The 23070-nt window shown below is 55.1% G+C and overlaps 9 protein-coding genes across 9 annotated transcripts; 3 read left to right on the top strand and 6 right to left on the bottom strand.

Moving 5' to 3' along the window:
- Positions 1–51: 51 nt before the first annotated feature.
- N656DRAFT_806284 (glycosyltransferase family 2 protein) lies at positions 52–1188 on the bottom strand (the record flags this gene model as incomplete). Its single annotated transcript, XM_064818344.1, has 3 exons — positions 52–366; positions 437–984; positions 1066–1188. 3 exons carry the CDS (start codon positions 1186–1188, stop codon positions 300–302), a joined length of 738 nt encoding a protein of 245 aa, XP_064669624.1. The 3' UTR covers positions 52–299.
- A 678-nt stretch (positions 1189–1866) lies between these two features.
- N656DRAFT_779540 (calcium ATPase) lies at positions 1867–4185 on the bottom strand. The gene is made up of 2 exons (XM_064815214.1): positions 4058–4185; positions 1867–3968 (listed from the first exon to the last, which is right to left on the bottom strand). The coding sequence occupies exon 2, from the start codon at positions 3895–3897 to the stop codon at positions 1900–1902; it is 1998 nt and encodes a 665-aa protein (XP_064669623.1). The 5' UTR covers positions 3898–3968; positions 4058–4185; the 3' UTR covers positions 1867–1899.
- Positions 4021–4960, bottom strand: N656DRAFT_779539 (uncharacterized protein). The gene has a single exon (XM_064815213.1). The coding sequence runs from the start codon at positions 4932–4934 to the stop codon at positions 4290–4292; it is 645 nt and encodes a 214-aa protein (XP_064669622.1). The 5' UTR covers positions 4935–4960; the 3' UTR covers positions 4021–4289.
- A 550-nt stretch (positions 4961–5510) lies between these two features.
- On the bottom strand, positions 5511–6978 carry N656DRAFT_105068 (uncharacterized protein). Its single transcript, XM_064808488.1, has one exon. It carries the CDS (start codon positions 6726–6728, stop codon positions 5874–5876), a length of 855 nt encoding a protein of 284 aa, XP_064669621.1. The 5' UTR covers positions 6729–6978; the 3' UTR covers positions 5511–5873.
- An 815-nt stretch (positions 6979–7793) lies between these two features.
- N656DRAFT_710238 (cytochrome P450) lies at positions 7794–9631 on the bottom strand (the record flags this gene model as incomplete). The annotated part of the gene is made up of 4 exons (XM_064811655.1): positions 7794–7956; positions 8063–8667; positions 8751–9303; positions 9390–9631. 4 exons carry the CDS (start codon positions 9629–9631, stop codon positions 7794–7796), a joined length of 1563 nt encoding a protein of 520 aa, XP_064669620.1.
- Positions 9632–11328: 1697 nt separating this feature from the next.
- Positions 11329–12873, top strand: N656DRAFT_779537 (uncharacterized protein). Its single transcript, XM_064815212.1, has 2 exons — positions 11329–11443; positions 11593–12873. Exons 1-2 carry the CDS (start codon positions 11422–11424, stop codon positions 12492–12494), a joined length of 924 nt encoding a protein of 307 aa, XP_064669619.1. The 5' UTR covers positions 11329–11421; the 3' UTR covers positions 12495–12873.
- A 1495-nt stretch (positions 12874–14368) lies between these two features.
- N656DRAFT_710197 (DUF221-domain-containing protein) lies at positions 14369–17668 on the top strand (the record flags this gene model as incomplete). The annotated part of the gene is made up of 4 exons (XM_064811650.1): positions 14369–14470; positions 14538–15086; positions 15143–17536; positions 17576–17668. The coding sequence occupies 4 exons, from the start codon at positions 14369–14371 to the stop codon at positions 17666–17668; spliced, it is 3138 nt and encodes a 1045-aa protein (XP_064669618.1).
- Positions 17669–18234: 566 nt separating this feature from the next.
- N656DRAFT_779534 (uncharacterized protein) lies at positions 18235–18854 on the bottom strand. The gene is made up of 3 exons (XM_064815211.1): positions 18759–18854; positions 18369–18682; positions 18235–18298 (listed from the first exon to the last, which is right to left on the bottom strand). The coding sequence occupies exons 1-2, from the start codon at positions 18759–18761 to the stop codon at positions 18458–18460; spliced, it is 228 nt and encodes a 75-aa protein (XP_064669617.1). The 5' UTR covers positions 18762–18854; the 3' UTR covers positions 18235–18298; positions 18369–18457.
- Positions 18855–19406: 552 nt separating this feature from the next.
- N656DRAFT_710331 (kinase-like protein) lies at positions 19407–22561 on the top strand (the record flags this gene model as incomplete). Its single annotated transcript, XM_064811666.1, has 5 exons — positions 19407–20101; positions 20152–20408; positions 20460–21346; positions 21404–21769; positions 22334–22561. The coding sequence occupies 5 exons, from the start codon at positions 19407–19409 to the stop codon at positions 22559–22561; spliced, it is 2433 nt and encodes an 810-aa protein (XP_064669616.1).
- Between the last annotated feature and the right edge of the window lie 509 nt (positions 22562–23070).

Here is a 23070-nt window from a genome sequence, read left to right as displayed (position 1 = left end):
CGTTCGGTGATTGTGTCTTCATTGCCATTGGAGTCCTCCGCGTATTGTTTGCCATTGGAACTGCTTGAGCTCTAAGCAGCGATCATGTTCTTTGAACGGGAGCTTAGCTGGCATCAATGGCGCTTGCTCGACCTAAAGATCTGCACAAATTATGTCCCTTAACCTTTCAACGCCGTGCAAGCCCCAACAAATCCTACCCTTACTCGTACAGCAGCGCAATGTTCCGTCTATCCCTGAACCATTTTCTTGTCGCTTGGTATCCGATATTATCATTATCACCACTACCTCCCTTATTGTCCTCATATCGACCACCACAGCTGCAGAACCCCTTTCGCGTATTCGACGATCTCCTCTCCACCTAGTTTGCTGAGGGTTAGGGTTAGCAATGCAGCGAGGACAGCGAGGGACACTGAATCGCTTGATCCGCCATGCTTACCTATCGCCGTAAACCCTGTCCACAAACGAAATGGGAACTTCGCCGATCGAATAGCCCTTGGCTTTGGCGGTGACGGCCAGGGCCATCTGCATGGTGAAGCCTCGCGCGTCGGTACTCTCAAACAGCTTCTCGAGCACACTCCGCTTGTACAGCCTGAAGCTGCCCGTCAGGTCGCTCACGCCGGGGCGGAGGACGGTGTCGGCAAAGATGTTGGCGCCCTTGCTCGTCAGCTTGCGTTTCAGGTCCCAGCCGTAGACGCCGCCGTCGCCAGCGTAGCGGGTGCCCGTGATGATGTCGTAGTTGCCCGACTTTTGCTTGGCAATCATCTGCGGGATAAACTTGGGATGGTGGCTGAAGTCGGCGTCCATGATGATGATGTGGTTGCCCTTTGCGAACTTGAGGCCGTGCACGTAGGCCGTGCCCAGCCCCAGCTTGCCTGTCCGCGTCTGCAGCTGTACGTGCGGCGAGTACACCTTGACGAGCTGCTTCGCGACATCCTGGGTGCCGTCGGGCGAGCCGTCGTCGACAATCACGAGTTCCCAGTCGAGCTTGCTATGGAGTGAGCGGAAAAGCGCGTCAGCCTATCTCTCGCAAGCGGGCTCGTGGTGGCGCATTCCAAGACTAGAGACGCACTGTTCGGTGAAGGTGCGGTTGAGCAGCCAAGTAATGATGGGAAGGTTTTGGCGCTCGTTAAATGTGGGCAGGATCACCGAGTAGGTGTCTTTCCCGCTTGAGGGTTTCGCTGGAGCCATTGTGTCTGTTGTTGTTGTGGATTGCTGGAAAGGGGCTCAATTCAATGCGTTGATCAGAGAAAGGGGAAATGGCGATGGCCAGGCTGGCCGCATGCACTGCGAATTGGAGCTGCAGGGCAGTGTTGCACTAACAAGTCAGGGGAGCGTTTTCGTACGTACGGTATTGTACGGTACACTTACAATACGGGTACTTGTATGTATTGTACTGTATGTACACGCACAATACAGTATGGTAATACCGTTGAATTCGGTGCTAGCCGGGGTGGTCATTTTGGGCAACGTCCTTGCCTGAATCTCAAGCTTAGAGTTCAACAACTGCCAGGATCTCAACATCCATGGATCAGGGACACATCGCACTCCCATTTCCAGAAAGACATCGACAAAATCAACCCCCAGACCAATTTCTCACACATTGATCAAGCGCAATATATGTACCTGATCTAGCTATGGACATCGCCAGGGACCTTCTCCAATCACTTCACACCTGCAATAGCTACACTTCACGACGGGGTATCCCAACCTTCAAACTCCGATATCCAAACTCGCTCTCCTAACCGAGGCCACTTTTTTTGCTCCTCGCATCTACACACTCTCTATAGGTAGACATCCCACATATGATCCGGGAAACCAAAAGCCATTTTTGGTGAACTAACCCTACCTCTACCTCCCCGGGCAGAATACATATCGTGGCCATTACGGAAAACAACCTCTTCAGACGGGCGACAATGGCGGGCTAAGCGTGAACGTGTTCTGCCGAGACTGCGTTGTGACCGGAGTCAACGCACCGCTAGACTGCGCCCTCGACTTGGACTCGGAACGCCCCCAGCTCCTGAAGCTTCTGAAGCTTGCAAAGGTCATGGCCCTCGAAAACCGCTTGGCACCCTCCTCGCCTTGCGACCAGACCCCCCTGACCACCTTGTGGTCGTCGAGGATGTTGAGGGTGCGCTTCACATACTTCCACGACTCGAGGCCTACCACGTAGAGGATGGTCATGCCGACCACCACACCCCATTCCCAGCTGATGGCAGTGTGCTTGAACACGTCCTCGTTGAGGTAGGGGATGTACACCGTCGGGAACACGCTGAGGCCGCCAATCACGACGGCCCAAAAGAGGAACCGGTTCTCGTACAGGTCTTTGAACAGCGGGAACTTGGACTGGTCGTCCGGGTTGAGGCGGAACATGGACCGCCGGATGCTCTTGAACTCCCATGCGCTCAGCAGGATCAACCACGTCAGCTCGGCGAAGACGGCGGCACGCGCTCGGAAAACGGGGATGCACGACTCGGAGAATTTACGGTTGCAGTCGTGGCCCAGCTCGCCGTCGTACATGCCGTAGACAACAATGACGAACGTCATGAGCGTGCAGATACCCATCAGCAGTCCATACACGAGCATGTCGGCCATGATCTGGTGCGTGAAGACGCCGCGCTTCTTGTTGTGCGGCGGCTTGCGCATCACCTCGGCGCCGGCCTTCTCACGGCCCAGCCCAAAGGCCGGGAAGGACGACGTGACCATGTTGATCCACAGAATCTCCAGGGGCGAGATGGGGAAGACGGAGAAGCGTGACTGGTCGCGGAAGCCCAGCCCGGCAATGAGCAGGATCACCTCGCCGACGTTGCTGCTCAGCAGGTGCAGCACAAACTTTTGGATGTTCTCAAACATGCGCCGCCCTTCTCGAATGGCCGCCACGATGCTGTTGAACTTGTCGTCGGTCAGCACAATCTTGGCCGCCGATTTGGCCACGTCGCTGCCCGTGCCCATGGCGATGCCCACGTCGGCCCGGCTCAGCGAGGGCGCGTCGTTGACGCCGTCGCCCGTCATGGCCATGAAAGCGTTGCGTCGCCGCAGCGCCTCAACCATGCGCGTCTTTGTCTCGGGCGCGCACCGCGCGATGACGAGGGGAAGCTCCTCCAGCGCGTCAATCTCGTCGTCGGTCATCTTGTCAAAGTCGGTGGCTTTCATGACGGTCGTGTTGGCGACGCCCGCAGGGAACACGCCCAGGTTGTGCGGGATGATGCCCACCTCCTTGGCGATCGCCTTGGCCGTTTCCGGGTGGTCGCCTGTCAGCATGTGCACCTTGATGCCGGCCAAGGCGCAATCAAAGATGGCGGGCGACGTCTCGCGGCGGGGTGGGTCGTAGATGCCGGCCAGACCCAACAGAGTCAGGTTCCTCTCGACGGCGTTACGAGCGGCGTCCTCGCTCTTCTCGCCCAGCGGCGTACTTCCGTCAGAACCAGTCTCCATACCGTCGTTCTTGCCGGCAATATATTTTCCCGGCCACTGCCGGTAGGCGATGGCAAGAACCCGCTGCCCCATGGACGCAAAGCTGGTCATTTGAGCCAGAATCTTGTCCTTCATGTCTTCCGTCATCGGTTCCGCGTCGTCGTCCAGGCCGACGTAGGAGCAAAGGTCTAGAATGCGCTCCACGGCGCCTTTGGTGAAAACCACACTGCTGCCGGCATCCAGACCGGCATCGTTACCCTCGGGCACGTCGTAGACGACCGACATGCGCTTGATGGAACTGTCAAAGGGGAATTCGGCGACCTGCTTCCAGCCGGCTGCCTCCATCCTCTTCTTGCCCCTGTCAAAGCGGTGGGTAAAGACCTGCAGCGCAATCTCGGTCGGCTCGCCCGTCGTTTTCCACTTCTCCTCGGCGTCGTCGTACCGCACTGTTGCGAGGTTGCAGAGCGCCGTCGAGAGGAGGAACATGTGCAGCTCGGGCGTCACCTCGGCCTGCGGCTCGGCCTCCTTCTCCTGCTTGAGGTTGTGCTTGTTCTCAGGTATGTCGAATTTGATGGCCATGGCGGACCGTTCCTGGTCAAAATCGCGCTTCTTGTCCTCCTCTAACTGCTCGCTCGCCTGCGAGTAGGTGACGTGGCCGGCTGTGGGGTTGTTGGGATCCATCGAGTCTCGAACTGTGTATATGGAAGATTTTGGGAGCCAGACCTTCTTGACGATCATGGCACCTTGGGTGAGAGTACCCGTCTTGTCGGAGCAGATGTTCGTCACACCTCCCAGCGCCTCGAGGGCAGAGAGGTCACTGACCAGAACACAGTTAGCTCATCCTTGAAGGGCTAGACCAGGTTGATATGGGGGCACACTCACCGGACGACGACGTTCGCCTTCCTCATGACGGTGGTCGCCACAACCATGGAGAGGGTCAGCACAGCGACGAGCGACTCGGGAATGATGGCAATGCCGGTGGAAATGGCGTAGATGACAACCTCCTTGGGCAACGGCAGTTTGAATTCATTGACGCCAAACACGACAACAGCCAAGAGCAGGGCACAGAAGAAGAGGAAGTAGGCCAGCTTGGACAGCTTGATCTGCAGCGGGGTGCCCTCGGTCAGGCCCAGGAACTTGCCCAAGAAGTCATAGGTCCGGCGGAAGGCGCCCTTGATAGGCTGTGTTGGGCCGTACTTTTTCCAGCTCATGGACCGGCCCGCCTTGCGGTGCTTCTTGTTGGTGGAGGCGGCGATCTTGCCGACCTCGGTCTGCATGCCCGTCGCGATGACGATGCCGCGCCCGCGGCCCTTGCGCACTATCGTGGTGGCGTAGGCCATGTTGATGCGGTCGGCTATGCCGACCTCGTCCTCCGATGTGGCCGCCTTCTCGGTGCCCGGGCAGAGAATGTCGTTGCTGGTGAGCTTCTCTACGGGCACAGCCTCACCGGTCAGGGAGGACTCGTCGCAGTTCAGGTTCATGGCCTCGAAGAGGCGCACATCGGCAGGGACCGTGTCGCCCATTTTGAGGTTGACGATGTCGCCGGGTACGACTTGGGCGCTGGTTTGGGTGGAGGTGGGTGTCAGCCGCGCTCGCATCACCGGGGAAGGGGAAAGCACTCACTTGGGAATGACGACTGTCTTGCCGTCTCGAAGGACGCTGGCACTGGGCGAGGACAGGGCACGCAGCGCATCCATCTTCTTCTCGGCGCCGTACTCTTGGTAGAAGCCAATTGAGACGTTGAGAACGATAACTGCGGCCAGGACGCCGCCCTCGACATAGTCGGCGACGCCGAAGCTCAGGGCCATGGCGAAAAAGAGGACCTCGTCGCGCATCAGCTAGGGCTAAAAGGGGTGATGGTATTGTCTGGGGTAACTAGAGGCCTACCAGGATCATGGCATTGCATAGCTGGCGGATGAAGATGGTATACCAGGCGATGCTGCCACCGACGTCCAGCTCATTTGGGGGATACTTTCTCTGCAGCTCGGCGACTTGGGCTTCCGTCAGCCCCTTGTCGACATCGGTTCCCAGGGCCTCCTCAACCTCCCGGACGGAGAGCAGGAAGGGGTGCTTGGGGAACTCGGCAGCCATTGCGGAAGGTTACGTTCAGTCGGGAAGCAGGGATGATGGAGTACGGCCTCGGAAGTGGTCCAGTTCGCGGCATTGGAGTGTTGAATACAGGGGACTTGGCGTCGCAGAATCTACAAAGAGTTCTACGATGCGTATGGTAAGGCAAGGGAGGTATCTGGCAATGATACTCAACGGTATGACGGTGAGATGTGATCACGAGGGGCGGGAACCGGGGGATCTTGCTTTGTTTAAGTACATTGTCATTCCACCGTTGGGCCCGAGATCCGGAGCCATTGTCTTCGGGCAACCCTCCCCCATGGGGAGTAAGGCAGGCAATCTTTTCTTGCACACCGGTTAATCGGTCCAGAAGAAGGAGACACAAGCATCTTGGCTTATCCAGCCAAGAGAAACCACGAAGTCATAATCCTGATCGACGGGCTGGTCGAAGAAGCCATTCGAGCCATTGTGTGGCGGGAAGACGGCGAATGCCCCACAGTGGGGTGGCAGTCACTCTCATTCTTATCGTTCTGTGGGTTTATGATCAGGGCAGCAATGGGGACAATGGGCGTCATTCCTTTCGTCCATCGATGCTCTCGACAAGAGGCCAAGATGGCCCAAGTCCCCAAGATGGCGCCAGGAAGCACCGGTGGGCGCTCTGATAGGGCGAGCCGGCGGCGACGGATGGGCTTCGAAGGGTTGCGAAGCAAGTCACCAGTCCCTTGGCAGTGTTGGCACATGGGCTCGGCGGTCCGTTCCTCTGCCTGTTCGGGGCTTGGCACCTCCGGTCGTGTACTGTGTAAGTTTGGGGGGACCCCGGGGAGGCATTCTCGGCCGTGCTCGGATGTCGTTGGATGTTCAATTGGGTCTCCCTGCTTCCATGGCCCCATATCACCGCTCTCTCCGCTCTTTCGTTCCCCCTTCCCCCACCCGGCGAACATGGCGCCCGCTGCCGTGGTTTTTTTGTGGCTGAACCCGAATGCACGCTTAACATGCACGGTGCGTTTTTCTCGTGCAGGAAAGTTGGCACGTGAACAAGGGCCGAAAGCGCCAAAACGGCCGGGAAGGAAACACAGAGGGTTTGAGTGGCCGGACCGGATTTCTGATCGCTTTTCTCGGCCAGCGCGCTCGCTGTTTCGGTGGGGACAAAGTGGGATGGCAGTACCAAACCCCCACCTATACTCTTGGTACTCACGTAATCCCGCGAGAGGCTCGGTGATGCTTCTGTGCGTGCATGCATTCCATTGCATTGGCAGACTTGTGAGTGGTAGGTATGGGCAAGGAATGCTGGAGGCGGCGAATAGGTAAGGTAAGTGTTTGTCATGTTGCCTGAAGGCTCTGTCACCAGGGGAGTAAGAGTTTGATTTTGGGCTGCCATGCCAGTTAAGTTGGGTTTGATCCTGGACCTGAATGCCTATGACATTTCGACTATCAAGTGATGCCGGTAGGTACTGTACAACTAGCGGACATCGAATATTGGATTCAATGACCTGCCACCGGGCTTTGACACATGGCCCCGGGCCTAGGGATCTTCTCAGTCGACGTCCAACGGGTAGTGTACTCTCCAAATAACGGAGCCCAAGGTCATCTTTGTGCGCTGTGACGAAAAGAAGTGAATACTGGCCCCATGTCTTCAAGTTCTCCGGGACAAAGTCCCGGTACAGGTTCCTGTATTTCAACAATGTGACAGTGGTGAACCTTATTCCAAGTACCTTGTGGCCAGACGGATGAATCACCAGACTAGCCACATTTACACATTGATCCCAGAAACATCTTGACCGGTCTCCTGTCCCCAATTGGCTTTCAAGACATTGTGCGAGTTACAGACCTTCAATTGCACCTTAGTATCGTTCAAGGTATGTTGGTTCAAGGAAGCTTGAAGAATAGGGTATGAACAGGGTGTCTCTGGAAGGCATAATCGAGTCCGATGGGATTTCATTGTTGAGGCAAGTGGAATCCTCGGTCCAATTCATCCCTCAGTTCAGGGGGGCGTGGCCGTAGCGGGAATTCAATTCAGTTGCTGCCCAATTGTAGCACGATTCGCTGCTCATATCCTCATGCTCTGGTTTTCCAAAGGGCAAGAGTCCATAATCCAAGCCACCAGACCAGTCGCTAGTAGTCACTATGGACAGGAATTCTACACAGGACCTATCATTGAGACCCGAGTACGGCTTCCCAAGATTGAGCCCAATGCTACGGCATAGTCCATCCAGACATCCCGTACATTAGCTGACCCCATAAGCGGTGTCCTTGCATGTACTATGCAATTGAACGGCGATATGGACTCGCAGACCACCTCTAGTGTTCTCTCATGTCTAATGAAGAGAAACCAGCGCCTCCAAAACAGCCTTTCCCTTGGTGCTGATGATGAACTGGTCGCTCATCACCTGAAAATGATCCGCTTTCAGGCCCCGGAAGTCAAAGTCAAATTTCTGAACCAGTGCGGCCATAATGAGATACATCTCTGCCCATGCAAGGCTTTATAAGTCAAACGGTTACCTGGTTAGCACCAAGAGAAGAAAAAGCTGGAAGGTATACGACTTTCTAACTGATAATGGAAGAAGGATAGGTAGGTAGTACATACTGCATGCCGAGGCAGATTCTCGTCCCCCGCGAGAAAGGCGCGTACGTCTTCTCCGACTTCTTGCGGGTCTCCGGGTTAAGCCACCGCTCCGGGTCGAACCGCTGCGGATCCGGGTATAGCCTTTCGTCCGTGTGCATTAGCAGGACGGTCATGCCGACGGGCGTGCCGGCTGGGATGCGCCAATCGCCATAGACCAGGTCCCGGTCGGGCGCGATGCGCTGCGAGCGGGTGGCGATGGCCGGACTCAGGCGCATGCCCTCCATCAAGACGGCCGTCAGGTACGGCAGCCGCTCGAGCGTGTGCAGGTCCATCATGGGAGTCGAACCGCTGCCACTGGGTGACGACCGGGCAGCAGCGGCCTTGGCGAGCTCGGCACGCAGCCGTCTGAGGATCGCGCCGTTGCTAAAGACGTGGTACGTGACGAGCCGCAGGACGCTCGCTGTAGTCTCGAACCCGGCACCCGTCACCGTGGCGACGTCGGAAAAGACGCGCGCAACCGTCTTGTCCTCGGGCGGCAGGTTCGAGTCAAAGATCTCGTGCACGATGGTGCGGGGTGTGTCGTCGTCCGGCCTGTAGGAAGCAGCCGCTTTTAAGAGTCGTGCGGTCTCGTCGTCGCTAGCCTGAAGGGGGCGGTTTTGAATATAGACGTGATCAGCAACAACTTGAAGCTCTCTTCGTTACGTAGAACCCCTAGCTGGCGGCGGATTGTACTACTTGCCTTGGCATAGCGCATAAAGTTGGCAGTGTCTCGGTCGGCGTTCTTGATGAGGAAATCCCTGGGGATAGAGAGCATGGCGGGCCCGTACCAGCGGATGTGCTTGGTTAAGCGCCATATGGTTCCTCCGCCGTGCATGACGCGTGTCATGCCGACGCCAAAGTCGGGTTGCTTGAGGCTGTCGTAGCTCTTGCCGAGGATGAATTCGGTCGAGACATCGCGCTGGAACGCGCTGATGGCGGCGCCGAGGTCCATGGCCTGCCCCGTGGCCGCGAACTCGGCAACCCGCTCGCACAACCTCTCGATGTGGCGGCGAATCAGGTCCTGGCGGCGGACCACGCTGGCTCTGGAGAAGAAGGCATTCAGCGGCTGTCGACGGGCCCTGTGCTGGTCGTGGTCGGCCGTGAAGATGATGGCGCCCGGCGCGTTTTGGGCATCAATTGCCCAGGCGTACTTGTTCCAGCGGCCGTCATGGCGGTAAAGCTTCTCGAAATAGGCCGGGTCGTTGATGTGCAGCTCGTAGGGGCTTATGCGGACAATGGGACCTTGAGGTTTGCAGTACCGCGCGTGTCAGCAATAGAAGAATTAACTGAACAGGCAAACCGCCTCAACTCTGGCGGTGGCAGAGGCCCCTTGCCATATTTCTTGTGCATCTCGGCAATGCGGAACGTGTACTGGCCGTTCTGCACAATGTCGTAGTAGGCTTCATAGTAGCGCGTGATGGCAGCCAGCTTTGAGCCGGGGAACTTGGCAAGTGGGTGCAAGTAGAGGCGATAGAATGCGAGAGTGAGGCAGTAGACGACCACCGTGACGGCGATGGACTGCCAGGACAGAAAAAATCCGAACAGCTCCATGGCGGCTGCGAGTGATCCGTCAAGTCGACATCAAGAAACCGCACTTGCAGCTGAGCATGGAAAGTGTCAAAATGCCGGAACCGCGGTGGCATTATGAACCAGGACAATATCATGGTCTGGATCGGATGCCGTCAGCCCTAGCGAATCCGACCTCCAACTCTCGAGTCCGAGTTCTATGGATGTCAGCAGAGTTGAAGCCGATTGTTGGTTTGATTAGGTTATTCAAATATCTCTCGAGGGATTGGCTGGCAATGCATGGAAGGTTGGACGTTGGTCAGATAAGTTTGTTGGCAACTACCTCTGGGGCGCTCTGCCAATGTTCGTGGTCCATTGGCTGCAAATGAATCCTGCAATACTCCATTTCACGGTCCAATGCTAAACGCTGAATTATGTTGTAAGGCCTTCTCCAGTCCGTGGGAGTTGTTGTTCGCTACTGCGCATGAGAACGCCTTGCTATGTTTACCTCAAGGCTCAAGCCCTTAGTCGGTTCATTTAACTGAAAGGTACCTAGTATGTGCCACCGTCGGTGTTTATGCCTCAGACTCAGAACCTCTCCTTTGAGAGTTAGAGAAGGCCAAAGAGCGGAATGTGAAACCGACAGAGTCATCCCGAACTTGCAGTTTCTAGATCAAGCACCGGGTACTGTACCTTGATGGAGCATACCGATCGGCGAATTGGATCGTAGCAGCTCAGCCCTATGATCTTGCAGACGACGAATGGTTCAACATAGCGTATGTAAGGTACCTTATGTATCTGACGCGCTATCAGACAGTAGAGGGCTCATTCGCTTGCCAGATAGGTCGTGCCTGAATGAATCACTCTGCCTAAAACGGTAGCTCTGAAACCTCCAGCCTTTGGCAGCGACTGGCCTCGCACAGCTGTGGCGACGCATTGCAATTGAATAGCTGATCAACTACGGAATACCCATATAAAGTAAATTTCGCATGAAATCTATTACATACGACCATACCTACTGGAAAGCTCGGGATCCCGTCCGCTCTCCCCTAGATAAACCAGTAAGGGCCAGATTAGTAGTTGGGTCGGTGACGACCAGCGAATCCCTGGTGTTGTATGTTTTTTTTGGGTATCTATTCCATCTTGCCTATTCATTTTTTTCTTGTCGATCCACTTCGTACAGCACTCCGTATCTCCCTCCCTGTCCTCTCTGACTTCTTGTTTGATAGCAGCTAGGTAACCAAGGCAGTTTTCCCCGCAATTAGAATCTTGGGATCATGACGACGAGCCGATCAATCCTTGAATGATTATTTGATGCCACACGTGTAGGTGAAGTTCATAGGCACGTACAATACCTGGGTAGATACTTAAGGTACCTCCTTTGCCTTACAATCTGTGAGCTTATCAATGTCTGCGGGCTTCCCCTGAGCATTCGTCGAATTCCATGCGCTTCCAAGATCGGGTAGAGAACCCCGCCGGCCTGGCATGGCACCACACCAGCGCTCCAGCATTCCCCGCAGGTGCACGGCTATCTTGAGGTGAGCAACCTTGTTTTGCTGAGTGCGCGCCGGCCTCTGATTCGTCAAGGCAACTGCATCCGGCACTGTGTGCGACGGCATTCTGTCCGCCCCAACCTCAAGCGGTTTCTCCTCCCGGTTTCTTTTTCCTTCAATTGCTTTGCAATTTGCCCATCCATCATCAACTCGACAACGGCAAACGGTTGGGCAACCCATTGAGGACAGCTCATCTCACTGTACTTGCGCTCAATCCACGACTCGACCCCCTGCTACCTCTTAGCGCCGAATTTGGGCCTTCAACGTTACGTCATTTTCACCATGGCTGCCGAGGCGCACAAAGGTGAGCGACCAGCGCGGCCAACCGGCATTGCCCGACAACCAAGCAAACCACCTTTGATTTCACTGCAGTATGCAAAGCGAGTGGTGCATAGTTTCAATTTCAGGCCGCGCCGTTCTCGGCCCAGAATGCTGACATTAGGGCTATGCTAGATGGAATAGTCGCTGAACAGGAACAGCTGCAGCCTGCTGAACCAGCTGCGCCCACGCCATCGACCGCTGCGGGAACCCAAACCTTGGGCGCGTCTGGAACCGGCCAGGAGGACAAGAATGAGGCATCCGCCCCTGTTCCCGTATCAACCTCTGCTTCTAAGCCCGCGGACCTCCCAGCCGAACCCGGCGCATCGCACCAGGAATCGAGCCAAAGTGGCGCCACCAATGGTAACCATGCCCAGGCCGCTGAGCCTGCTGTGCTGCCTACTGCTGTCCCGGATATGGAAGGCAAAGAGACGAACGGCGCCGCTGCGATGGCTACAGCTCCACCCGTGACTGAGAAGCCTACGGAGGGACTCAGCAAAGGCGTTCTCGAGAAGCCCGCGGAGAAAGCCACGGAGAGCGCGGCTACTGCCCCGGCCGTAACTGCTAACGGAGAACAAGCCAGGGAGCAGAAGAAGGATGACGCCGACGTTGAGATGAAGGAGGCCGCCGCCGAAACAGTTACGGAGGATGGCGTGGCCGCGCCGGTGGTGGGAACCGACAACCGCGACGACAACAGCAGCAGCAACAAGCGAAAGGCCGAAGACGCTTTCAGTGGGGATGCTGACGCGGATGCCGAAGCCGGCGGAGAGCAGAAGAAAGCCAAAACCAATGCCGAGACCGAAACCGAGCCCGGAACCGCCCCAGCCGCAACCGCAGCGCCGACCGAGGCCGAAACCGACCAAGCCAAGCAGGCCAACGGAAATGCCAAGACGGTGCCCCAACCGGAAACTGGAATGGACGCTGCTCCACCAGCGCCCGCGAAGAGACCTGGTCGCCCGCGAAAGCAGTCCAAGCCGCAACCAGCTGTCGGGCGCACCCAGAGGAAAACGAGGAGTCAAGGCCCGGTTGAGGCTTGATTTGTTTGGATGAGGAAAGGTAACAGCTTAAGGTAAGGGGGTGGTAATTTGTGGGGTGGCTGTTTCGTTTCTGGTGTTTACCTGAACTATGAGGATTGGAGGAGTAGGTCGGTGGTTCCAAAATCCCGGGTGTGCTTTTGGTTATTAGCTGCTTTGCTGTTTTTGCATCTTGTATCTTTTGGTTAAGTCTACCCACGTATCAGGAAGAGGCTTTCACCTCTCCCTATGTTATGAGGCTGTAAACTAAAACAATTGTGGTGGTTATGGCGCCAAGTCACTGCGGAAAAGTAAGGTACAGTACATTACCATGTCGGATTCGTTGAACGGGCGGGTACCGCTAGCGTAATCCTGGAGTAACTTACGTTGCCAAAACACGGTCTGAAACGAAACACAAGCCCGAGCCGCATGAACTCATGGCCTGCACATACGTAAGTGTAGTAGGTACAGTACGATGTACATATTGTGCATACAACATCTCAAAGTCTCGGCCTTGAAGTTGAAGTCTTTAGAGCGATCCGGTCTGGTGTTTTCCAGTGGCTGGATCTACAGATGATCTGCACAATCAGCGGATCTTTAACACATCGTTCAGATCAAACGTTCCGATGTGGCAAATCCCGACCGAGCTTCCCGGATCCAGGGCAAAGGATCATCGGCCCAACAAGGGGCGTCAAATTCCGATTCAATTATGCATCCCCCAGACTAAAGTTCTGACAACAGCGGGAGCACAGGTCTGTCTGCAAGACAGAAGCTTGAGACCGGTAAGTTGACACGCTTCGAGAATATATATATCATTACAGGAGTGCACATATCTGGTGACCGAGTTGACGACTTCAAGAGAATCCTTCCTGCAACGTCCTGTGAGTTGGGCCGTGACCCCGTTGCACCTGAGGCTCGTATTCATGCTTGAGGCCCACTTGTGCGTTGGGGTGGGACGGCCAGTCAGGGAATCAGCTCACGAGGCCCCAACGTTGCCTCCATAGTGGAAAGGAATGTACAGTACCAGTAGTGCCAAAATAGAAACAGGCCAAGGAGGTATTGATACGCGAGACCGTTTTCCTCACCCGATTTGACCACAACAAAGTGGTCTTATCGGGGCTTTCCAGGCTTTGCATATGTAAATCATATGTATGTAGCTATTTAAATGCCGGGACAGAGCAGTAGTTTGAGTAGGTGATGTAAGGTAGAGGGCTGAAACTGAGGTGGGTGGAAAGGTAAAGGGAGAGAATAAGTCCTGGGTTTAAGATCCCTTACCTTACCTCAGGGATGTACTTGCTGTAATTACTGCATTGTATGTAATTATACGGATACCCTGGCGTTCTTGGCATCCAACCACGATTGAGGATCCCGCGCCACGGGCCTTCCAGAACCACTACCCTGCTTTTCTGCTACTGTTTGTTGGAAATCCAACATTTTGAAGTTCGATTCTTCATTGAATGCTCTTTGGAGATTTCGAACACCACTCTCTAATTACAATTCGATCTCTTCTCACACTCGTTGTTCAACAGAAGGCCTGTGATTCGCACAGTACTCGCATCCTCCATCGCACCACTTTACACGTTGGCAGGTCTTGCCATTTCGCACTTCATCCATAACCCGTTCCGCCAATCCTTTACGTTACGATCGAGGGCGTGGAATAACGTACGAGATTGATGCCTTCCATCGTCAGCGATCTGTGCTGAGTTTTCGGTCTCCGACTCTGCCAGAGCCCATACCTGAAGATACGAAACGCTCTTTGAACGGTCAATCCCGCGAATCGAAGATACAGAAAGCAACCCAAACTGACTACCCGACAGCTCTCGCACGTTTTCTCGGCTGAGACGATCTCAAACCCCCCATGCCCTTCGCGGGCAACCTACCGCGGACTTAGGGCCACCATGGACAAACTGAGCCTTCTCTTCGCGAGGGATGGGGCCAAGCCCGAGGAGAGCCCTACAGAGGCGCTATTGAGGTTGTTGGCAGATCCTTTCTCGTCCCAGGTATGCCGTTTGTATTGCCCCTGGATAGAATACTTGTTTGACCATTTGCTGATCAACGACTCGGTAGTTGGCGCAAAGTTCGGTGGTTGCTGCGTTAGGCTCGTCGCTTGGTATCACTGCCGCCATAGCCATCTGTTTCTCGTTTCTTCGCCCGTACAACAGCGTTGTATATGCGCCGAAACTAAAGCACGCCGATGAGAAACATGCGCCCCCGCCCTTAGGAAAGGGTGTCTTTGCGTGGATCTTTCCGCTATGGTCGACGTCAGAGCAGGATATTGTGAACTTAGTCGGCATGGATGCCGCCATTTTCATGCGATTTACCAGGATGTGCCGCAACATCTTCGTCGTTCTCTCGGTGCTGGGTTGCGCCATCTTGATACCTGTCAATTGGGCCAACTGGACAGTCATCTCGTCTAGTGATGATTCCTGGCTTGCTAGGGTCACGCCGAGGAACGTTTGGGGTTCTGCTCAATGGGCTACTGTCACCTTCGCTTACCTGTTTACCTTGGTCATTTGCGGCTTTCTCTGGTGGAACTACCGGAAGGTCTTGCAGCTGAGGCGCCAATACTTGCGGAGCGAAGAGTATCAACAGAGTCTGCATGCTCGCACGCTGATGGTAAACGCACACCGGTTTCTGACGGAAGCTTTGTACCCTGCTAACTACGACGCCAGTTGTATGATCTTCCCAAGAACTTCTCGTCGGACGAAGGGATCGCAAGAATCATCGACGGAGTCGCCCCCAGCTCATCCTTTTCCCGCACCGCCATCGCCCGCGACGTCAAGATATTGCCCGATCTTATTGACCAGCACAACAAGGCTGTGCGGAAACTGGAGAAGGTCTTGGCGATATATTTGAAAGATCCTAATAATATCCCAGCAACAAGGCCAACATGCTCGCCATCCAAGAAGGACCCCTCTTTTGGGACGTATCCGAAAGGCCACAAACTCGATGCCATTGACTATTACACGCAGCGAATCAAATCGTTGGAGCTGGAGATTAAGGATGTCCGGCAAAGGATCGACAAGAGAGGGTCCATGCCATATGGTTTCGCATCGTACTCCGATATTGCCGAAGCACATGCTATCGCCTACGCCTGCCGGAACAAGAAGCCCCACGGCGCCACGGTTCGGCTCGCTCCCCGGCCGAACGATATCATCTGGGACAACATGCCGCTCAGCTCCTCGGTCAGGAGCACAAGGCGGCTGTGGAACAATCTTTGGGTGACCGTGCTGACCATCTTGTGGATCGCGCCAAACGCCTTCATTGCCATTTTCCTCGTGAATCTGGCCAACCTGGGTTTCGTCTGGAAGGCGTTTCAAGACTCGTTATCAGCCAATTATACCCTCTGGTCCATTATCCAGGGTATCGCTTCCCCAGCAATCACGTCGTTGGTCTACCTCGCCCTTCCCATCATTTTCCGGCGCATGTCCATCAAAGCTGGCGACCAGACCAAGACCGGGCGTGAACGTCACGTCGTGGCTAAACTCTACGCCTTCTTCGTCTTCAACAATCTCATCGTCTTCTCCATTTTCAGCGCGATATGGACCTTCACGGCGGGCGTCGTCCAGCGGACCAACTTGGGCACGGATGCCTGGAAAGCCATTCTTGACGGTAATTTTTTCGTGACAGTCTTCGTCTCGCTCTGCAACATATCCCCCTTCTGGGTCGCTTGGCTTCTTCAGAGGGAACTTGGAGCAGCAGTCGACCTGGCTCAGCTTTGGACGCTCTTCTACAGTTTCATCATGCGCAAGTTCTCGAGTCCTACACCTCGCGAGTTGATCGAACTGACCGCGCCCCCGCCTTTCGATTATGCGAGCTACTACAACTATTTTCTGTTCTACTCAACCGTCGCCCTTTGCTACGGAACGATCCAGCCGCTCGTGCTCCCGGCAGCAGCTCTTTACTTCTGCCTCGACGTGGGGTTAAAGAAGTACCTTCTGCTGTACGTCTTCGTCACCAAGACAGAGAGCGGCGGCATGTTTTGGCGGATGCTGTTCAACCGCTTCATTTTCGCCACCTTCCTCTCTCACCTAATTGTCTTCTTGGTGGTCTGGGTCCGGGGCGATGGAACCCATATCCAAGCATATGCCGTCGTTCCCCTGCCCTTCCTCTTGATTGCCTTCAAGATATTTTGCGCAAAGACGTTCGATGACAAGATACAGTACTTTGCGACAAGGTATTCGAGCCAGACTCATGTTGAGGCAGCCGTGAACATGAAGGAGCAGAGTCTGCGGAACGATCGGCTTGCTGCTCGCTTCGGCCACCCTGCTCTCTACAAGCCCCTCATCACGCCCATGGTGCATGCAAAAGCGCAGCATGTGCTTGCGAGCGTCTATCAAGGACGCCTGTCAGATGGACGCGATGCCGGAACCGGAGATTCGATGTCCGTCAGCGGTTACAGCGACACGTATGTTCTCGACAATATGGTGTCTGGCAAGGCTGGGAAGCTCTCGGCTGCGGTCCCAGGGTTTGAAGTTGTCCCTGAATCGCGACTGGATTTCGAGTTTTACAAGAACCGAGACGAATTTGCGGCAGACCATGGTGCTGGTGAGCTGTTTGGCAGACCCTCGGACATGGTCCGTCCGGGCACTCCAGGCACGCTTGGAAGCGATCCCTTTTCTGAGCCAAGCTCGCGGCCCGGGACTCCCATGGGTGGAATGGGCTTCAGCTCCAACAGGAGATCATTCGCCCCATATTCTGAGCCCAGCGTTGGCCCAGCATATCCCACAGGGTACATGGCTTCTACAGACCATGCTGGCGCGTATCCTGGGCAACATGTCTACTCATCGACGATGGACAGCGTCCCGCCCATATCGCGAGGTCAACTGTACAGTCATGGTAACGACAGCGGCACCAATCTCGTTGCAGGCGCAGCCGGGATGCCAGTGTCGGCACCGAGTTTACCGGGACCCAGTCCGTATGGATCGAGGGACCCGAATTACGACCCCGGTTCGACTCGCGGACCTGGTGGATTAGGTATTACAAATACGCGCGCTCCGGGTATGCTAGGAGGCGGTCCGTACGGCTACGGGGGACTTCCGCAGACGGATGACGACATGATCCAAGTCCCCCTTGCGGTGAGCCGGGCGCAAAGCCCGGCACAGGCCCCGGCGCAATACGACTATTTCAGAGGGGGCCGAAGTGCCACGCCCGGTGCTGCAACGCGCAGCGGAAGCAACATCTGGGGAGGAAACTAGAAGATGTCGAGGAGAATATTGCAGTTTCTCATGAACATGCTGCTGCTCTTATAGAGATTGAAGATATAGGGGACCTAGGGCATTTTCACCTCCGGTTCGACAACCTGGTTTGAAAATAGGGAGGAAAGCGAGGCGGGTTAAGATTTGCACGGCATTGCTCTGGCGTTTACGGCGGTTCGGTGGCATGCTTGGTTCGTCCGTGTCTAAGGATTGGCCACGGGCTATGATACATGGGCGGGATAGAGACTGTTGCAACAGTAGACACCGTTTTAATTTTCAGCTTCCGAGGTCAAGGCTCGACCTTGCATGGAGCAAATATCATCTTCTACTACTGAAAGCATTCCTCGACGACCCAAGCAAAGGCGTGACTGACATGGTGTCGGGAAGGGTATCTAAAGTGTGGATTCACAGGTACTGCCAGACGCCATGCAGGAGATGAATAGAAAAAGGAAACCGCGGTTCGTTAGCTCATGATCTAAGGCAATCGTGTCCTAGCAATGCCATGATGTGATATCCCTACGCCGAAGAGAGTCACGAAAATCCCAACGCCAGGCCAACCCTGACCAGTTTAAGTCAATGCTGGAGGGTTTATTTCTTGCCGGACTTCTTGATGCCCTGGGCGCCCGTGTTCTGCAGCAAATTAGTATCAGATTGCGAAGAAGATGAAGAGGTAAGTAACTAAGGCAAAGTATGGACTCACCAAAGGACCCTTGCCTGCCTTGGCAGCTAATTCCTTCCTGGCCTTTTCCTCTGCACCCCAACTTCAGTCAGCCTCCGGGGAAAGGTGGATCATGGCGTTAGATAAGGGGCGGGATATTGCACACCGGCGCGCTTCTTCTCGAGGAAGGCCTTGTCGTCCTCGTCGAGTTCCTTGGGGCCTTTCTTCGGGGCCTGTCGGTTTTGCACATGTTGGGTCAGTTGTCTGCTATGTACATAGGTTGCGGAATCCAGTCTGGTGGTGGTGGTGGTAAAAGGGAGGGTGGCTGAGGACCTTGAGGGGCTTGGCTTTGCCGCCTGTTCGACTCGGAGGGGAGATTGGTTAGCTTTTGACTGGTTCTTTAGCGGATCTCTTGAACGGATGTATGCTTGCCATCTCTGCTTTGGCCGCCCATTTTGTTCTGGTTGTTTTGTGACTTGCTCTGGGCTGAAAGTATGGATTCAAGACGGTTGGCTGCTGTGTGATGGTGTCTTGACTCGATGCGATGTTTCGGTTCTTTATGATTGATCGGGCACAAAAAGGGTCCAGATCCAGGTCGCACCGTTATCTAAAGACGGTGAGCCGGCTGCATCTCGGAGTTACCGGCAATGGGTAGTGATATGTAAATAAACGTTATTATTGCCTTGTCAATTTGTCGGTGCGGACTCCGGGTTCAAGCATTGCCACCTGAACTCACTTTGCTGCCAAGATTGTGGTTCCGGGACGCGACCTTGACTCTCGGTGGGTTCGTCATCAGACCAGGAAACCGGAAGCCATTACAATCCATTACGATACACCGGCAAGAGCATCTACAGCCACATCCCCATTGCGGTGATTAATCGCCAAATTCAGCTTGGTTGGATTCCGCTCTGCACGTTTGCTGCACGGTCGAGCATAGCTGACAATTGCCATCGATTTTCCAAAACCAGACCTGAGAATTCGATTGGAAGGCATTTGCCTGCAACACCAACTGGACTACTGCAAGAAACGGGAAGAAAGGAGTGCAACTGGGTAGTCGGCTTTGTTAGTTGGTCGGTACAAATGGCGTCTTCTGCGCTCAGCTCGGATGAAGGGGAAATCGTAGAGGCAACTCCCCTGCCTCGCTCTGATCAAAACGGTGATGTTGACCGGACCGGCAGACATCGAGGCAGATTTCCGTCCAACACCCCTGAGAATGACTTGCCATCGAGGGGCCCGGTTGACGGACCCAGCCGACGAAGCCGATCGCCGCGTGGCTGGAAGCGGCCACACGATGACCATCGAGATGCCCGCGACGCCCGCGATGCCCGACAGTTCCGCGTTCACTATGAAGGTGGCGCTCGAGATGACCGTCGCTATAACCGAGATTTAGACCGTCCCGCCTCGCGTGGGTCACTTCGCTACGACGATCGTCCGGCATATCCCCGCCCTTCCGGCCCTCGTGCAGACGACCGCAAGCGCAGCGGCTATGATCGTGCTTACGACCGCGAATCTGGTTACAACGGCTATCCTGAGAAGCGTCCGCGGACCCGCAGTCGGTCGCCCCGCGGCAGAGCTGACAAGGGGAGGCGAGACCGGGGACGGATGCCAGACGAAGACAAGTACAGTGCCCAAACTGAGAGACGTTCACAGGAGGGCTCTAGTTCCAAACGGGCTGCTCCAGTGGAAGCCCCCGGTCATTCCAAACAAGATGCTAAATCTGATCAAGGTGTTACGGTTGACCGAGGCATTAATGGCCTGACGGTTTCTCAGTCCAGGTAATGTTCCCTACACATGTTTGCCGACCCATGCTAATGCCTGCTCGCAGCGCGCCCGCACAGGATCCCGAGCCGGACGTTGACTGGGATCCAGACACGGCGATGGACGAAGAGGCGGCTGTTCAGGCCGAGATTGAGCGTCGTCGGCGTGCAAGAGAAGCAGCTCTCAAGCGAGGTATTGGCGTCGCAACCCCTTCCATCCAGGCCTTGCAGGCTCAGGCTAGCGATAAGCCTGCGTCCACACCAGCTTCAACTCGTCACAACACCCCGATTCCGCAAAGACTCGAGGACAACACGCCGCAATCAAGTGAGAAACCTCCCTTTCACACACTCAGCAAATCACGCGCTGACCGCACAGACGGCTCCTCAACGCCCGCGCTCTCCCCAAAGCGAACCCAGGATGCTCTGTCTCCTGCTGCCTTTAACTTTGCTGACGACCAGGCACTCATCAACGCTCATGGTGACGCCAGGGCAATCGACGAAGACGGGCCTTCGGCCGCCGATTATGACCCGACGGTTGATATGAAGGAAGACGAGCGCCGCGACGAGTTGCGTCATGGTAACGTAGGTTTGCATGGGGAACCGCGGAACGCTCCGAAGGAAGAAATGGCTGCCCCTACCGTTCCAGATGAGGACCAGGTTGCCAAGAAGCAAACCGAGGACGATGATGATTTCGACATGTTCGCCGAAGACTTTGACGAGCAGAAATATGCGGCCCCTGCGGCTACCAAAGCTCAAGCAGATCAGGAGCGTCCCACTGCAGCCGGCGGTGGTATCCTGGAAGGAGATGACGAGGAGGGCTATTACAAAATCAGGGCCGGCGATCTTCTGGATGGGCGCTACCAGATCTCGACTAATCTGGGCCGAGGCATGTTTGCAAACGTGACTCGGGCTGTTGACATCACCTCCAAGAAGGTCGTCGCCATCAAGATCATGCGGAATAACGATGCACTTCGGAAAGGAGGCTACACAGAAATTGCCATACTGCAGAAACTCAACGATACAGATCCCGACGACAAGAAACACATTGTCAGGTTTGAGCGATCCTTTGAGCACAAGGGCCACCTGTGCATGGCCTTTGAGAACCTTAGCATGAATCTCCGCGAGGTCCTCAAGAAGTTTGGAAACAACGTGGGGATCAATCTGAATGCGACCAGGGCGTACGCGTACCAGATCTTTTTGGCGCTTGGCCACATGCGCAAACAGAGCATCATCCACGCCGATCTGAAGCCTGACAATATTCTGGTATGCTCTTTCTTGTTTTTGTCGTTGATGTAAAGCAGACTGTTAACCGCGCCGTAGGTGAACGAAGCCCGGAACGTGCTGAAAATTTGCGACTTGGGCACAGCTATTGACCGTTCTGACGCTGCCACAGCTTCTACCGAGGTCATGCCTTATCTGGTCAGCAGATTCTACCGAGCCCCCGAGATCATGTTGGGCATGCCATTCGACTATGCCATCGACATGTGGTCCATTGGCTGCACGCTGTACGAGCTTTACACGGGCAAAATCCTCTTCACCGGCGAGACCAACAACCAGATGCTCAAGAACATCATGGAGATCCGAGGCAAGATAAGCGCCAAGCTGTACCGCCGAGGCGAACGTGCCCATTTGCATTTTGACGAAACAGGCAGGTTCATCAGCGTTGAACGCGACAATCTTGGAAAGGTAAGTCGATGTTTTCTTTCCTATGAGACTTTCACGGTACATCTGCCCTGAATGTTTCACGTCCTGGTGTCAGAAATAATGCCCTGTCCTATTATTACGGTCCGTTTGGTTGCGCCAGGTCTGGTCAATCAATCGGGCCAAGAACGGGATCTCTTGGGCCCGGGCGGCCAGAAACATTTGCCGCGGCGCAGCAACTGGCGCTTCGTCATCAGCAAACATTCGGTAACCATGTGGTGGGCCTTGATTGAGGGCTGCATTTACCACCGGGCTATTGAGATCTGCGGAAGCGCCTGTGTTTCGTTGCCCCCAATGCCAGTGTATCTGTTGCATTTGATCGACCATGCAGGCCGATTTCTCATTCCGCTGCTATTCCAGTCAAAACAACGAGGCAGGCAGGCTCGGGAAACTGTTTGTCAGTTTACTGCCCGCCTGCCTGCCCACCTGCAAGCAAGCACAGCGGCCGCTTATGCATCAGAGCCACCCGATTTTCTTTCCTCTATATCCATTCATTTTGATATTTCCATAATTGGGGCTAAGTTACTAACGAACCTTGACTTCTGATAGACCAACATCAAGCACATGGCGGTGGTGCCACCGACGCGGGACCTTCGAACCCGTCTGCTTGCGGCGTCAAGCGGCATGACTGATGCCGAGACCAGGGAGCTCAACCACTTTGTTGACCTCCTGGAACGCTGCTTGACGCTTAACCCGGATAAACGTCTCACTCCGGCTGAGGCGCTCAGGCATCCTTTCTTCACTCACCGCGTGCATCCGCATTTGCATGCTCGCTAAGCCTGGATGTTGTAGCTTACACCGTCAGAATTGACAAGAGTGCTTGGCCGGTTGATGGTATGTGGGAGGAGGCGGGATATGCGGTTTCGTGGCGAGGGTCTGCGTCTCGCCTGGGCCCTATGCGGGAGCGGTGAGCGGTCAGCGGTGAGCGAGTTGTCGATGGATACTGTGCCTCGGCGTCACTTTGTCATGGTAGATTTCAGAAGGGACGCCTAGATGTGTATATCTGCTAGTTGGTTGTTGTCCCGCTGGGCATGTCTGTGGTCTGAATACATACAGTAGGCCCTGGACCGTACCTGGCCGATGATGCTACCTATCCCGAACTAAGAAGATGATCAAACCTGTGAGTGTGACCCTGTGGCAGCTTCTTTTTGCTGGTGACGCTTACGCATCGTTAGATACAGTTGGAGTAATATGTGTTAGGACCTGCCTCTTAGGTATGAATTATCGACAGCCATCGTTGCATTGTTCATCTCAAGACAGCACGCTACGCCTCCCGCTTTGTAAGG

This window comes from Canariomyces notabilis, assembly GCF_033297395.1.
Source record: "Canariomyces notabilis strain CBS 508.74 unplaced genomic scaffold N656scaffold_12, whole genome shotgun sequence".
NCBI classification, from domain to species: domain Eukaryota; kingdom Fungi; phylum Ascomycota; class Sordariomycetes; order Sordariales; family Chaetomiaceae; genus Canariomyces; species Canariomyces notabilis.
This window is presented reverse-complemented; position numbering and strand designations above follow the sequence as displayed.